The 14,498-nt window shown below is 44.1% G+C and overlaps 1 protein-coding gene across 1 annotated transcript in view; it reads left to right on the top strand.

Moving 5' to 3' along the window:
- DNAH1 (dynein axonemal heavy chain 1) overlaps positions 1-13,925 on the top strand; it is a 134,316-nt gene extending 120,391 nt beyond the window's left edge. The window contains exons 66-78 of the mRNA XM_044451247.1: positions 824-1,020; positions 1,278-1,422; positions 1,634-1,792; positions 3,383-3,514; positions 4,241-4,411; positions 4,876-5,055; positions 6,593-6,769; positions 7,897-8,067; positions 9,739-9,869; positions 10,908-11,052; positions 11,434-11,640; positions 12,113-12,347; positions 13,764-13,925. Coding sequence (XP_044307182.1) covers positions 824-1,020; positions 1,278-1,422; positions 1,634-1,792; positions 3,383-3,514; positions 4,241-4,411; positions 4,876-5,055; positions 6,593-6,769; positions 7,897-8,067; positions 9,739-9,869; positions 10,908-11,052; positions 11,434-11,640; positions 12,113-12,347; positions 13,764-13,885 — 2,172 coding nt within the window. The 3' untranslated portion in view covers positions 13,886-13,925. The remainder of the gene's footprint in view (positions 1-823; positions 1,021-1,277; positions 1,423-1,633; positions 1,793-3,382; positions 3,515-4,240; positions 4,412-4,875; positions 5,056-6,592; positions 6,770-7,896; positions 8,068-9,738; positions 9,870-10,907; positions 11,053-11,433; positions 11,641-12,112; positions 12,348-13,763) is intronic.
- The last annotated feature ends 573 nt before the right edge of the window (positions 13,926-14,498 follow it).

Below are 14,498 nucleotides of genomic sequence, written 5' to 3'. Positions count from 1 at the left end.
ACAACGTCAGGAGGATTGGAAAGCTGCTTTCCACATTTTAGGACAGCCCTTTGCCCTGGCCTTGCTGTTGAGTGTGGGCTCCCACTGGCTCAGTATGTTTTTGGCAGGTACGGAACATTCTGAAAGGTTAGATTGGGACCACAGCTTGGCTCCTATTGCATTCACCCTGAATGAACAGTTAGAGGAAGGCACAGAAGTCTGAATTCTTATTTCCAGGCCTATAAACCTCTATCCATTCTCTCACTGGCATGTTTAAAGGCATACAGAACTTGCTCCTCCCTTGTCTTAACTGCCTGTGTCCTTCACTTAGGGTGTTCTTCCTTGAACATTCTCAGAAGAAAAGGCATCGTTAAAGAGAGCTGGATCAAATATCCCATCCTTTAATTTTCACAGGAACATTTATTCCCCATTCAGCTATTTCCAGGCAGGTTCTTTTCCAGACACTTGTAACACAGTGACTAACAAGAGTCACTGTGCTGTAACATTATGGTTACATTATTGAGGTGACTTCCCCTGCATTCCTTTTTATTTTTAGTTTTACTTGTTAAAAAGCATTTCCAGGGACATTCTTGGGCAAAACGGTAGCTCTTCACTATGGGGAAGAACCCCCCACCTTGTAAAATTAAGATAAGCCACCACTTCTCCCCCACGAAATTCTAAAGAAGACTGGGCTGAAATGGTGGGCTCAGAGTTAATATGAACGACTCCTGTTCTTAAAGCGATGAAGGGTGAACATCTGCATATATTGACACAGCTGGCCGAAATTCATGGTACAAACAGTCACAGAGTTTTCCCTCATGTTCTTTCTGATTTCAACATCCAGGACGAATGGCGATACTTAATTTCTGGGGGTGCCGTCAAGACCATGCGAGACAACCCTGCTTCTGCATGGCTGTATGAAAGGGCATGGAATGACATCTTGTCCTTAAGCAACCTGCACAATTTTTCCAAGTTTGCAGATGATTTTGTGGCAAACTTGCCTGCTTTCCGAGTAATTTTTGACAGCGCCGAACCTCACAGGTGACTTTTACAGTTTTTATACCACTCCATATCTAGGCAGATTCCAGAGCAGTGAACAGTAAAATTTCCAGTAGATACTGAGGCCAGCTCAGCTTACTAATAAATAGGGTCAGTTGAAACTCGTCATTCTGCCCAGAGATGCTAGAGAGACGCTGTTGCTGCTGACTTGGACAGCAGCTGCCTTCCAACCCAATACATGCAACATTTTCTGTGCTTGTTGCAATATGACAGTGTCTGCCCCTCCCGCTCTCTTGCAGGGAGCCTCTGCCTGGCATTTGGAACAGCAAATTGGATTCCTTCCAGAAGCTGTTGGTCCTGCGCTGCCTAAGAGGGGACAAGGTCACCAATGCAATGCAGGACTTTGTGGCTGCAAACCTGGGGCAGAGCTTTATCGAGCCACAGGTAGATCACGCCAGTGGAGCCGGTGCGTGGGGGCAGGATGGGGACAGGTGGCTCTCATCTTGAGCCCTTTTGGTTCCCAGCCTTATTCCCTACAATAGGCAGGGAATTGTAGCTGGGCTGTGCACCCAGGTTGAATGGATGCTCTTCCCCAGTGCCAGCCACAAGCTCTTATTAGAAAAATGTCTCCCCACACCCCACACTCCTCTTTCAGACTGCCAATCTCTCGGTGGTGTTTAAGGAATCTGCTTCTACCACCCCCTTGATCTTCGTCCTGTCTCCAGGCACAGACCCAGCTGCAGATCTCTACAAATTTGCAGAAGAAATGAAGTTTTCTAAGAAGCTGTCTGCTATTTCTCTAGGCCAGGGGCAGGTAAGAGCCTGGCACAAAGGCACTTCATCCCTTTAAGCACAACTCACGATTCGCTGTTCCAAGTACCTGTAATGTGCTGAGTGCTTTACAGTTGTTTTTATGCTACCACTGCCATCTTATGAATTGTCACCTGTGCAGAAGAACCAGGGCATGCAAAAGTCCACCAGTGAGTTTTCATGTCTGAGCTCTTGCCCAGCACTCAGGAGTATGGTCCACTAGCTAGCACTGGCTACCAAAGGGATTATTATTATTATTATTATTATTATTATTATTATTATTATTATAACATTTCTATGCCGCCCCTTGCCGAAACCTCGGGGAATACCCTCCCCCTAGTCTTGTACCACAAGCCTGTGCCATACATGCCCCCTCCTTTAAGGGATTTTGAGCAATGGCCATTAAGAGTCTTTGGCGAACACACAATGGGTTTGATCCAGATTTCTCTTCTGGATTTATTTTCCTATCCTCCATGGCAGCTCCTTCAGCCCCCTCAAAGTACTACACAGTGATTCAGGGGACCTCACTAATGCACAAGGAAAAGTTGAATCCCTGAAAATTAGGTGGAGGAATTTCCCTTGGATCCCCATTTCTAAGGGGCTGCCCTAGGGAGGAGGCAGAAAGGTCTGTTTCCCCCAGCCCAGGCACATGCCTCTAAATCTGGATCCAACCCACTGAATGTAAGAATGAGCAAGCCTTCGAGTTAAGAAGAATCATTTGTTGACAGAACCAATACCTTGATTTTATAGGAGAGATGAGACCTAACTATCCCACCATCATTTCTCACAAAATCCATATTTTATTCTGCTTTTTCTAGTTTTTCCTAAGCACTGATAAAAAAACTCTGGATGGAAGGTGTTAAATTATAATTGTGGTACTCTTCTTTCTACAACTTCATTGTATGCTTGCATTATCTAATATCGCTGGAATTATTACCGAGTGAGAATGCATGAGGATCTCAGAGGATCATCACTGCATACATTGCAGAGAAAGAAATAAGTACAGTGTTCATTAAAGTATAAGTCAGGCCAAGGGTGTCAAAAAGTAGATTGAAAACTACTGATGTTCATGTGGTTTACAATAAATTGGCAAGTTCTAATGCCCAGTTCTTAAACTATTAAATCAAAAATACTCTTCCCCATCCACCTCTGCTAAATTAGACTGCTGAAACAAAGAAAGTTTGTCAGGGGATAAACAGGACTGGCATTTTGTGGCAAAGAACTGCAAACTCAATTCTGATGCAGGAACATATTCCTGGGCTGCTTGTGGACTTGTAGCTGCCGTCCGTGTACACCTCCCCACCAGTTTATATCTGGCTCCAGTTGTTGGACCTCGGGTTTTCTAAATCAGTCCAAAATAAACTTATAAGCTACTTGTAGGTAGGCAGTGCTTGTAGATGCTAGATTTTATTAGCTGGGGACTAAATATGACTAAATTGGGATCCAACCATCTGTGCCAAAGATCCTAAGATCAGGTAGATTCTGTGACCTCTGTACATCACGCACATGTATGAAAACTGAATGTCTTTACTTACTCTGGGTAACTTCTTTTAAGCATGAGGAGAGAGGGTGTGCATATCTGTGTGTTTTGTAGGGGCCTCGTGCAGAAGCCATGATGCGCAGCGCTATGGAGCGTGGGAAGTGGGTCTTCTTTCAGAATTGCCACTTGGCTCCCAGCTGGATGCCCTCTTTGGAAAGACTCATTGAAGGCATCAACCCTGACAAGGTGACAGAGTTTATTAGTGTCTACTTTCCTAATCAAATATTGAAGACATGTTGCACCTTGAGTGAGAAGATTGTGGGCCAATAAGGTACAAAGTCTCCAATCAGATCCTTCCTGTCTTGCCCGAAGAGTTCAGGCTGCCACTTCAAAGAAAGGAGAGTATCAATAGCTATCAAAACTTTCCTTTACTCGGAGGGTTGTCAAAACAGTTAAATCCCCAGGTAGAAGCAATAAGTCATCATTTGAAAGCTTCTTTTGGAAAATACATGAGTATTTGTAGCCATGTACGGGAAGAGCAGAGGTCAGTATCTCTTTCTGGAGCTCTCTCTCTTTCTTTTCAAAACCTCCTTATGTTGCTGCAAGGAAGCTGGGAATAGTCAGGAACCAGCTGTAGATTCTGGAGGCATTGCAGTGCAGCACCAACAGCAAGATGAGATCATGTCTCCAGTGAGTGTTTTCCTAAAGTAGCTTACAGTGCACCAAGAACATCTGAATGATCTCCTGATAGATGCAGAATATAATTAGAAGCTACAACAATGATGGCAGGATCTCTGGCAGAAATATTGCCTCTTTTCCTCGTGCCCGCAGAAACCTCTTTGTGAGTCAGTAGGGACACACACCTCTAATGGGAGGAAGAAAAGACCCTTCAGTAGAAAAGCTGCTTTGAATGTGAAGAAATGGAACCCTTTCCTTTCCTTTTGATGATGCATTACTGCGTACATTGTCCAGGTGCACCGGGACTTCCGGCTTTGGCTCACCAGTTTGCCTAGTAATAAATTTCCAGTGTCCATCCTTCAGAATGGATCGAAGATGACCATTGAGCCCCCTCGAGGAGTCAAGGCCAATCTGCTGAAGTCATACAGTAGCCTGAACAACGACTTCTTGAACTCCTGCACCAAGGTAAGAGATCCCTGTAACCCCTGTCTTCAGGCAGCTTTCTTCAACTGGGGATCTTTCCTTGACTTTCCAGGGAATCTGCTGGTCATCAGTTTTTACTCTCATCCAGAATGGTCTTTGGTGTCACTGCCACTCAGCTTCTGCACCAAAATCCCCATGTTATGGTGGCACACGGCTGCAAGACTTCCTTCCTCATTAGAAGTAACAGTTCATGGAACAGTTCCCCCTTGGGAAAGAGTCATCATTAATGGGGATGTGTTTCCACCATTTGAATGGAGGCAAATAAGAAGCACATTCCATTTCAGTTTGGAAAGCCTGAAATTAGAACCTAATTGCATATTTAAAAAAGCACTCCCACCAGCAAATCTTGATGTTTTGACCTATGTTTTTGAGGAGTAAAGAGCAAAAGTGAATTGGCAGTGTTCAGATAAGGCAGGTTTTCTCAGTATGATTTTCCTGCTTTGCAGATCGCTGAGTTCAAGTCCTTGCTTCTCTCCCTTTGCCTCTTCCATGGAAATGCGCTGGAAAGAAGGAAGTTTGGGCCACTGGGTTTCAACATTCCGTACGAGTTCACGGATGGAGACCTGCGCATCTGTATCAGCCAGCTGAAGATGTTCCTGGATGAATATGACGACATCCCCTACAAGGTAGGGTGCTAGTGTCAGCCGTGTGTGCAATATGGAGCACAGGAGTATGTGTGGAAATAGAAGACGCTCGAAGGAGAAGTGGGAAGTGGGGAGAAGTGTGCTAGCCTTACTGGAATATCGATAAATCATCTGATGTCCTTTTATTTTGGAGCAAATGTTTGCCTTCTTTTTTTCTGGACCTTCAGGAAAAGAAGTAGACTGACTTACTAGGGACACAGGAGCTTCAACAAAAATATACTTTGCCCCCTTTTTTCCTTGCTTTCATAAGATAAGATACCTTAATTTTGCACAAGTCTTTTTCATGGTTCACCTGGGTTTGTTGTTGGAACCCCAGGTGCTTGATGTAGACTAATCTTATTTCTCTTATTTCTAAAATAATCGTATCTTGCATTTCTACTATTGAACCTTCTCACAACATGAAAACATGAAGCAGTAAAATTGTTGCTGTACCTCGCCTGCATTTTACTGTCCATGCTTACCTGTCTGGAAAGGGCCGTGAACCAGAGAACTGTTTCACTTCATTACATAGAATGAAATCCAGTACATTTTATGAAACCGTGAATTAATCCCTTATGGCTTTTTCAAGGAGAACTTCAACTTTTGCATGTTATGCTAAGTTGCCGGTGCATGTTCACAGCACTCCCCTCTGGCCAGTGCTGGGGAAAGTGTGAGGCTCCAGATGTTGGACTGTAACTCCTGTTAGTCCTAGCAAGTGTGGGCAAGCTGAGGACTGCTGGGAGGTGCAGTCCAGTATCTGGAAGATCACCTGTGTCACACCAGTAGTCTAGTGCTTGTGGTCCTGAGCAGAGGGGGATGCAGCAAGCGTGCAGCTGCAGTTCAGCCACACTTTCTCCATCTCTCCACTAGCCTGTAGAATGTATCTACAAGTAAACCATTTGAAGCTGGAATCATTTGAACTGATCCTAATCATCTTTATTAATGCAATAATGTCCAAGCCTCATTTAGCTAGAATGTAGCTCACTGCTGCCACCTAAATGCATCTTTATTTTTGTTTTCGGCAAAGTCTCCCTTTGATGCACTGTCAGACAATGTAACATACCACAAGCTTGGGTTAAGTCAGTAGCATCCACTGCTTGTGATCTTAATGGCCTAGCTGAACTGGCCCCCAGAAGGTCCTGTAATTACTGAGAGCGCCTGGGTCATTGGCTCTAAATGTGAATGGTGCTTCTCTCCCCTTCCCCATGGCATGTTGCAAACCACTCGAGACTTGGTTGCTTTTTGCAGAGTGGGGCAGGGAAATTGGACCAGAAAAACCGCAAAGTGATTGCAGTGCACCGTTGGCTCACCCAAAGGGATCTTCCACTCCAAGCCAAGGGATTTGTTTTTAAGGATTTGCATTTGTTTTACATTTGATTTGCTCTGATCTGGTTTTGTGTGTGTGTGTGTGTGTGTGTGTGTGTGTGTGTGTGTGTGTATGTGATCTGTATTGGATTTGATAACTTCTTGGGCATGTTTATGGGCTGCCATGGCATCAAAGTAACAGGTGAGTAAACAAATACATGTTGTGCTCGGATAGGTTCTGAAATATACTGCTGGTGAGATTAACTATGGCGGCAGGGTGACCGATGACTGGGACAGGCGCTGCATCATGAACATTTTAGAAGACTTCTACAACCCAGATGTGCTCATTCCAGAGCATAGTTACTCCGAATCCGGCATCTACAAGCAGATTAATACTACTTATGACCTCAATGTAAGTTGAAGCAAATAATAGATGCACAATGCAGCACCCAAAGAGCCAAGCCCAGTCTTCTCCCAGAGGACACTGGCGCACTCTTATCTAGGACAGGGTTCCCCACAGAGCATCTGCAGCCAAATCTTTAAAAAAAAAATGCATAAAAATGGGGAGGGGAGTTTTTCCCCCTTTTTCCTGATCAGCTATTCAGCAGGCAGGAAGTGAAAGCGAAGCAAAGCAAAGTGGTGGAGGAATGGAGAAACTGAGTCTAGAATTGGGAAGAAAGAACGAGGCTAGAAGCTGGGAGTGGGCAGAGAGAGAAGGGGTCAGGGAGAGCAAAGGAGAAAGGTCTGTATGACGTGAAGAAGCCCATGAGGGTCGGGAAGCAAGTCTTTCCACTCCCCCTCTCTCTCAGCACCTCTTGACAATGCAGGCCCCCACAGCGGCCACTATGAGACGAGCTGCCTGCTCCATGGCAGTCGTTCTCGGGTGGGGCTCACAACAAATTCCCTGATGTACCTTTCAGGCTAAAGAGCTTGGTGGCATTGGCCAATGGAACATGTGTTATTGGGCAGATTAAAAATATAATAAATGCGCTGTTCAGCAAAGCATCAATTCAGGTGTAAATGTACTTCACAATTCAGCCAAGTCAGGAAGCTGCTTGCAAGTAATGTTCCTGCTGTTACAGGAGCAGTTTCTTGCCTCTTTCTTTGCTACAGTTTTGGTTTTGGGAAAACAGGAGTGCATGACCTGCACCCTCAAAAGACTTAATTCTTCTCCCACCCCACAAGGTGCCTTGACCATCCCACCAGCACCCTTTCTGCTGCTCAATTGCACGCTCTCTTTCCCCGGAGAGCCAGATGGCTGTGGCAGCAAGGAAAAAGCACTCCATTTCTGGACTGCTTCTGGGAGGAAGAATGGAGAGAAGGCGCTTCACTAGCCCTGCTGGTGACCCACAGAGAAATGATTCTTTCCCCACTGCATCAGGACTCCTGGGATGTGGGCCAGCACATCTCCATCTGTGCATGCCTACGCATGTGTCTATGCGTAACCTCTACCTGTGTCTTTATCAAGTCCAGGCCACAGGATGTGCACCCCTTTTCCAACACGTTCCTCCCTCTCTTACCTATTGATTTTTCCCACAGGGATACATGCAGTACATCAAGAGCCTTCCCCTCAATGACATGCCAGAGATATTTGGATTACATGACAATGCTAACATCACCTTTGCTCAGAATGAGACCTTTGCACTGCTTGGGGCCATCATTCAGCTTCAGCCAAAGACATCAACTGTAGGAGGACAAAGCAGGGAGGAGGTGTGTAAGCACATGCACTTCGTGTCAGCCCAGTCAGCACCCATTCAGAAAGCTTTTTTCAGGCAGAGAATGTTTATACCAGGGGATTGCGAGTCTCTTCACACCCCTACAGCCCCCCATACTCTTATACCACATCTGGGGTTGGATTGAGGACCTGTCTTCTGTGAGAGGGAGGGGTCCGCATGCAGAAGGTCTCTGATTAATGTATGGGAGAAAAATCTTCCCCATACCACAGTTCACCCCGTTCAGCAGGGTTTCCTGACTTTAGCATTTTTAGAAGGCTAGATGGGCTGCAATGAGAAGGAAAGATAAAGATGATCATTTCCACTAGTGCAGTTGAATGAGCTTATATCTGGATCCCAGTCCTGCTCTGGTGGATTTAGGGACAATTTTGGAGCAGATTTGGGGCATCTGGGGGAGCTCCACTGGAGAGGAGAAAGGGAAGGCCTGCTGTGTGAGCTGAGGCCTGTTCAGGCAACACTTACTGTAGGTCCGATCCCCAGAACCAGAAAAGGTAGCAGTGTATCTCCAGTGAGTGGGCAGAGAGCTCTTGGTCAAGGCCAAGGTGATGCAGGACAAGTTGTGGAAAATAAGATGATTCAACAGTGCTCAGTTTGCATAACTGATCAGGTCTGAGTATTTCTCACTTCATGCAGAATGCGGCAGGTTGCATGGGGTCAGAATACATAAATATAGTTAACACTGAGTTCACACACTCCTGGTTATAGAACTCCTTTGCTGTGTATTGTTGTTGTTAGTCATGAAGTCATGTCCGACCCATCACAACCTCCTGGACAACATTCCTCCAGGCCTTCCTGTCCTCCACCATCCCCCGGAGTCCACTCAAGCTCACACCAACTGCTTCAGTGACTCCATCTAGCCACCTCATCCTCTGCTGCCCCCTTCTTCTTTTGCCATCTATTGTTCCCAGCATTAGGCTCTTCTCCAGGGAGTCCCTCCTTCTCATTAGGTGGCCAAAGTATTTGAGTTTCATCTTCAGGATCTGGCCTTCTAAAGGGCAGTCAGGGTTGATCTCCTCTAGGACTGACTGGTTTGATCGCCTTGTGGTCCAAGGGACTCGCAGGAGTCTCCTCCAGCACCACAATTCAAAGGCCTCAATCCTTTTGCGCTCAGCCTTCCTTATGGTTCAGCTTTCACAGCCATACATTGCAACTGGGAAAACCATAGCCTTGACTATACGCACTTTTGTAGGCAGGATGATGTCTCTGCTTTTTAGTATGCTGTCTAGATTTGCCATAGCTTTCCTCCCCAGGAGCAAGTGTCTTTTAATTTCTTGGCTGCAGTCCCCATCTGTGGTGATCTTGGAGCCCAGGAAAATAAAATCCGTCACTACCTCCATTTCTTCCCCATCTATTTGCCAGGAAAACGGGATGCCATGATCTTAGTTTTCTTAATGTTGCTGTGTATGGAGCTCTCCAAATCCAAATGGCACAGGTCCCAAGATGCTACCAAGGGAAACTGAGGAAGCGGCAATAGCTTACAGACAACCAGTATCAGTTAAATTCTACCTGTATGCCAGGAGTTCAGAAAGTTATTTAGCTTCCTCTTGAACAATGGCCTCCTTTCTGTCCTCCAATTTAAAGAACCTGACTGCAAAGTTTTCTACCCCAAAATGGATTTTTCCCCGTGTCCTTTCCATTTATTTTCTAGATTGTGGAGGAAACATCAAGAGATATCCTAGAGAAGGTGCCTCATCCTATTAATTTACGTGAAGTAATGCTGAAATATCCTGTGCTCTATGAGGAGTCCATGAACACTGTTTTGGCCCAGGAGGTGATCAGGTACAGGCCTTGCTTTGACCTAGTTCTTTGTGGGACCTTTTGTAGCCCTGCCTTTCCCTTTCTGTGACACAACAGATGAGAACAAGTTGAGGAGCAGGTGCCTGAAAAAGGCAATAGCTACACGGGACCTGCAAGCAGAAGGCATGAGCCACCTTCCCACACTGCTTCTTTTTGGTCAAGGAGACTGAAAACCAGTTGCGTGGCCTACACAACACACAATCTTAGCTATAGTTTCAAGAAGTAGCAAGATTTAGATAATAATGATCATTTTTCCCAAACCAAGTATTTTCTTATTACAACTTGGGACTAAATTAAAACAGCTGTTAAAAACTATCTACTTTTATGCATGAGTAAAGGTGCTTCCAGAGAAGGCTTCTGGCATTAGTAATACAAAGGCATTCTGCAGCTACGGGATCGTAGTTTGAGAATATGGCGGGGGGGGGGGGGAAGCTGTGGGAAAACAGAGGTTTACAAAAACAGGGACAATGTCTGCTTTCTGTAAAGTATGTGAATGAGGCAGGGCAATGGTGAAATAAAGGCTTCATTTGCTGGAAGCACCCTGACTGAGATCATCCTGTGGTCAGCCTGGCTCAACTGGGGGGCCAGAATGTACCATTTCCCATATTATTTAACTGTAGAGCCACACAGTCCTAGCTGAAGGCTAGATTGGTACATTCACCAGAAAAAGCAAGTTCTCCAAACTGCTTTTCCCCCTGAAAATAGGAATGTGGATTAAAAATAAATATCCCCCAGTCTAGATTCCCTCCCGCACAAAACTATCCTTAACTCTAGCTATTCCCTAGTTAAGATGACAATGCTGTCATAAGACCTCCCTGCTGAGATACTCCTTTCCACTTAGAGGGGTCTTCACAAAGCTGCATCCTGTAAAGATAAATAACTTTGATAATGTTTTATTTAAAAGTAATATATAAATACATCTAAATGTATAGGTGGCAATTGTCTCAAATGAGTTGATCAGAAAATCACAGTAATGGCCAGCTTGCTTTTTGTACTAGAACCTTTGTCTCAATTTTGCAGATACAATCGTCTTCTGGAGACAATTGCAGGGAGTTTGAAAGATCTGCTGAAAGCCCTCAAAGGCCTGGTGGTGATGTCATCCCAGCTGGAGCTGATGTCCAACAGCTTGTACAACAACCTCGTCCCAGAGATGTGGAACAGCAAGGTACTTCTGAATACTGAAGTGTGCCTTCACAGGTGCAGCACTTGAGGTGCTCACAGAGCCCTCTTGCATGGATAATACAGAAGTAATACTACTGCTGTACTTTGGCAGGTCACTTAGTTCCTTAGGAACATGAAATCATACCGATTGTTTCACAATTGTACAAACAGACCAGGCCCAACCTAGAAAGAAGAATTTCTGCTTGGGTCATTGTGATCTTGGATCACAGACTCTGAGCTAATCTGCCAAAGAGAGTTCATTTTAGTTTGTATTAGAAATGCTCATGTCATATCCCTAATTTTTAGATTGCTTCTGGGTACAGTGCAAACCTTGTCTAGAGGCAGTCTACCAAGAGAGTATTTGCAAGTTTGTCTTGTCCCACAGGCATACCCCTCGCTGAAGCCCTTGGCCTCCTGGGTAAATGACTTGCTGCTGCGCATTGACTTCCTGCATAAGTGGATTGCCAAAGGGATACCGCCGGTGTTCTGGATAAGTGGCTTCTTCTTCCCCCAGGCTTTTTTAACAGGGACACTGCAGAACTTTGCCAGGAAGTCTGTCATATCCATAGACACCATCTCTTTTGACTTTAAGGTCAGTGCATCAGGGTGTAGCAAAAGCTAAGCAATTGACGTCCTGCCTCAAGAGTGTACAACTTTTTGGTTTTTTTGGTTTGGGGGTAGATTTATTTTATGGTGTGCTTCATTTTATTCTGTTTTTATTGTAAGACTGTCCCGAGACCATGGTAGTTGGACAGTATACAAAAGTATTAAATAAATAAATAATAGATAGATAGATAGATAGATAGATAGATAGATAGATAGATAGATAGATCGAGTGATCGATCAATAGATTCAGCAATTTGAAAAACTGTCATGGGCACCACCACAAAATGGCTGCCATGTGACAGCTAATCTGTCCAAAAGGGCAAGTGCAAGGCAAAGGTAGGATCTGAGGTCCAAAATACTGAACAAGTACTTGGAGTAGTTTAACACCTCTCCCTTTTCTGACTCATTTCCATTGCCTTACACTTTTCTGAAATCTTGGTTTTCTACCTTCAATTTAGGTGATGAGAGAGTCTGTGCATGAACTAACTCGAAGGCCTGCTCAAGGATGTTACATCCATGGCTTATTTTTGGAAGGGGCTCGGTGGGATCCCATGTTCTTGCAGCTCACTGAGTCACGGCCCAAGGAGCTTTACACAGAGATGGCAGTCCTCTGGTTAGTTCCTGTGCCGAACCGCAAGCCTCCAACCACAGGCATCTATCTGTGCCCCATCTATAAGACACTCACTCGTGCAGGTAAGCATGTCCTTTACCCAAAACTTTCAGAGGGAAGGTTGCATGCCAAGGATAGCTGTATATCTGGAAACGTGGCAAAGAACATTCCTCTGAGGTCTTCTCCTTCATTGATGAGACTAATGAGAGGCTTACCCGTGCTAAAAACACAATTAGGGGCCTAGAGGAAATTTTCCTTTGTGTCTTTGACCTACCTTTAACAAAAGAAGCATATATTCTTCGAAAACAATTTAGGGACCACAGAACATCTAGTACATTTCTGAAAGCTATGCATGCCCCCCCTCCAAATTCTGCAGCCCTATATGAAAATGATGATTTTATGTAAATGATTTGCTAGGCAAAGGAAGAGGGGGAATCAGCACTGAACACTATTGATGTTTTGCCACTAGAAATCTGTTCCAAGCACAGTAACAATTTTGTACAAGGCAGGCCAACAAAAATATTTTTCACTTCTCCCATAGAAAAAAGAATTAAGATTAATGTCTCAGCCAAATGTATAATCATATACAGATTCAATATAGCAAAAAACTACATGTATACCTTTAGAAATAACAGTTGTCTGAAACATCCAACCCATTTTTTTTGGGCTGAGGTTAAGATGCAAGCTAACCTTTTTAAGTGCGGCCCAGGAGTTTAGGGTCCCTATTACAAAATATTATTGTATTGTATTATTTACCCTATTGTAAATAGGATCCCTATTATTTAGGGTCCCTTGACTTCGGCGGCAGAGGCCCTTCCCTGGGAGCCCTCCGTGAAGGACATTAGGAGGGTGAGCACCCAGAGGAGGGCTTTCTCTGCGGTGGCGCCCAACCTATGGAATGCGCTCCCCAGAGAGGTCCGCCTGGCACCGTCGTTATTTGCTTTTTGGCACCAGGCCAAGACCTTTTTATTTAAACATCATTTTAATTGTTGGTTTTATTTATTGATTTTAAAACTTTGGCCAGGATGTCTCCAACTGTATTTTATTGTACTAATGATATTTATTTGTAAGCCACCCCGAGGCTTAGGCGGATGGGGCAGCATATAAGTCTGCCAAATAAATAAATAAATAAATACAATACAATACAATACAATACAATACACATTGTAATGCCTCTAATAGCAGCAACATTTTGGCAAGTAATTCCTGTCCTGACCATAATGCTTGCAATTATTTGTTGTAAGTTCCCCACTGCCTTCTAATTTTCCATGTCCTAGCAGCTGCTTGCTGATCTGTTTCATATTACTTCTGTATTTATTGTTAGACCCTTTGAATATGTCCAAGAAAAGCAGTGCTGACGTGAATAATAGCTACTTGAAGTTAAGGATGTGGTATCTCCTGTGGCAACCCCCATTTTAGATGCAGGACCACCAGCCTCCAATGCTTCCAAAATATTACGTTCTCTTATATAGTAGTTATTTTCACTTTTTCTTTTCTAGGAACACTGTCAACAACTGGTCATTCTACAAACTATGTGATTGCTGTAGAAATTCCTACCAATAAGTCCCAGAGACACTGGATTAAGCGGGGTGTTGCCTTGATCTGTGCTTTGGACTTCTAAATGATGAAACAATAGAACTGAGCAGCTCAATGAAAACATTCAGCCTGTGATGAAATGGAACTATAGGGCAGCACTAGAAGACAGGACTTGTTTGAAGCAGCCTCATTGGAGGAAACACAAACTTGAGAAGAATGGTACTTATATAGTCTAAACACTATTTTAGTAAAATAGTAAGTTGTTTGTTTCAATGATGACTGCATGGTGGTATTAGTGGGTATTCTTGATTGATCTTACAGTGTGGAATGAGATACTGAGGGTTGTGTGTCAATATAGTCATACCTGGAGTAGACCCACTGAAATCAAAGGGAAATAAGTTCCACTATTTTCAACAGTCTTCTCTAAGTATGACTTAATTAGGACGCAACCCAATAAAGGGAGCAATAGCTAAGATATATAGAAACAAAAGAAGATTGTACTAGCGTGAAACCACTCTTAGTAGTGCCCAGAAATTCAGGGATCATGGCACTTCTGACAATAATCTCAGGATATTGTCTACAGTCTTTAACGGCAACCCCAAATATTACAGTAACAACAGTATGAAAGAATCTGAGATTTACACAATCTTGCAGCATAGCTATTTTTATCAGTACACTGAATGCACTTTTGAACCCTG

This window comes from Varanus komodoensis, unplaced genomic scaffold (assembly GCF_004798865.1).
Source record: "Varanus komodoensis strain SLA01 unplaced genomic scaffold, ASM479886v1 scaffold6_2, whole genome shotgun sequence".
NCBI classification, from domain to species: Eukaryota; Metazoa; Chordata; class Lepidosauria; order Squamata; family Varanidae; genus Varanus; species Varanus komodoensis.
This window is presented reverse-complemented; position numbering and strand designations above follow the sequence as displayed.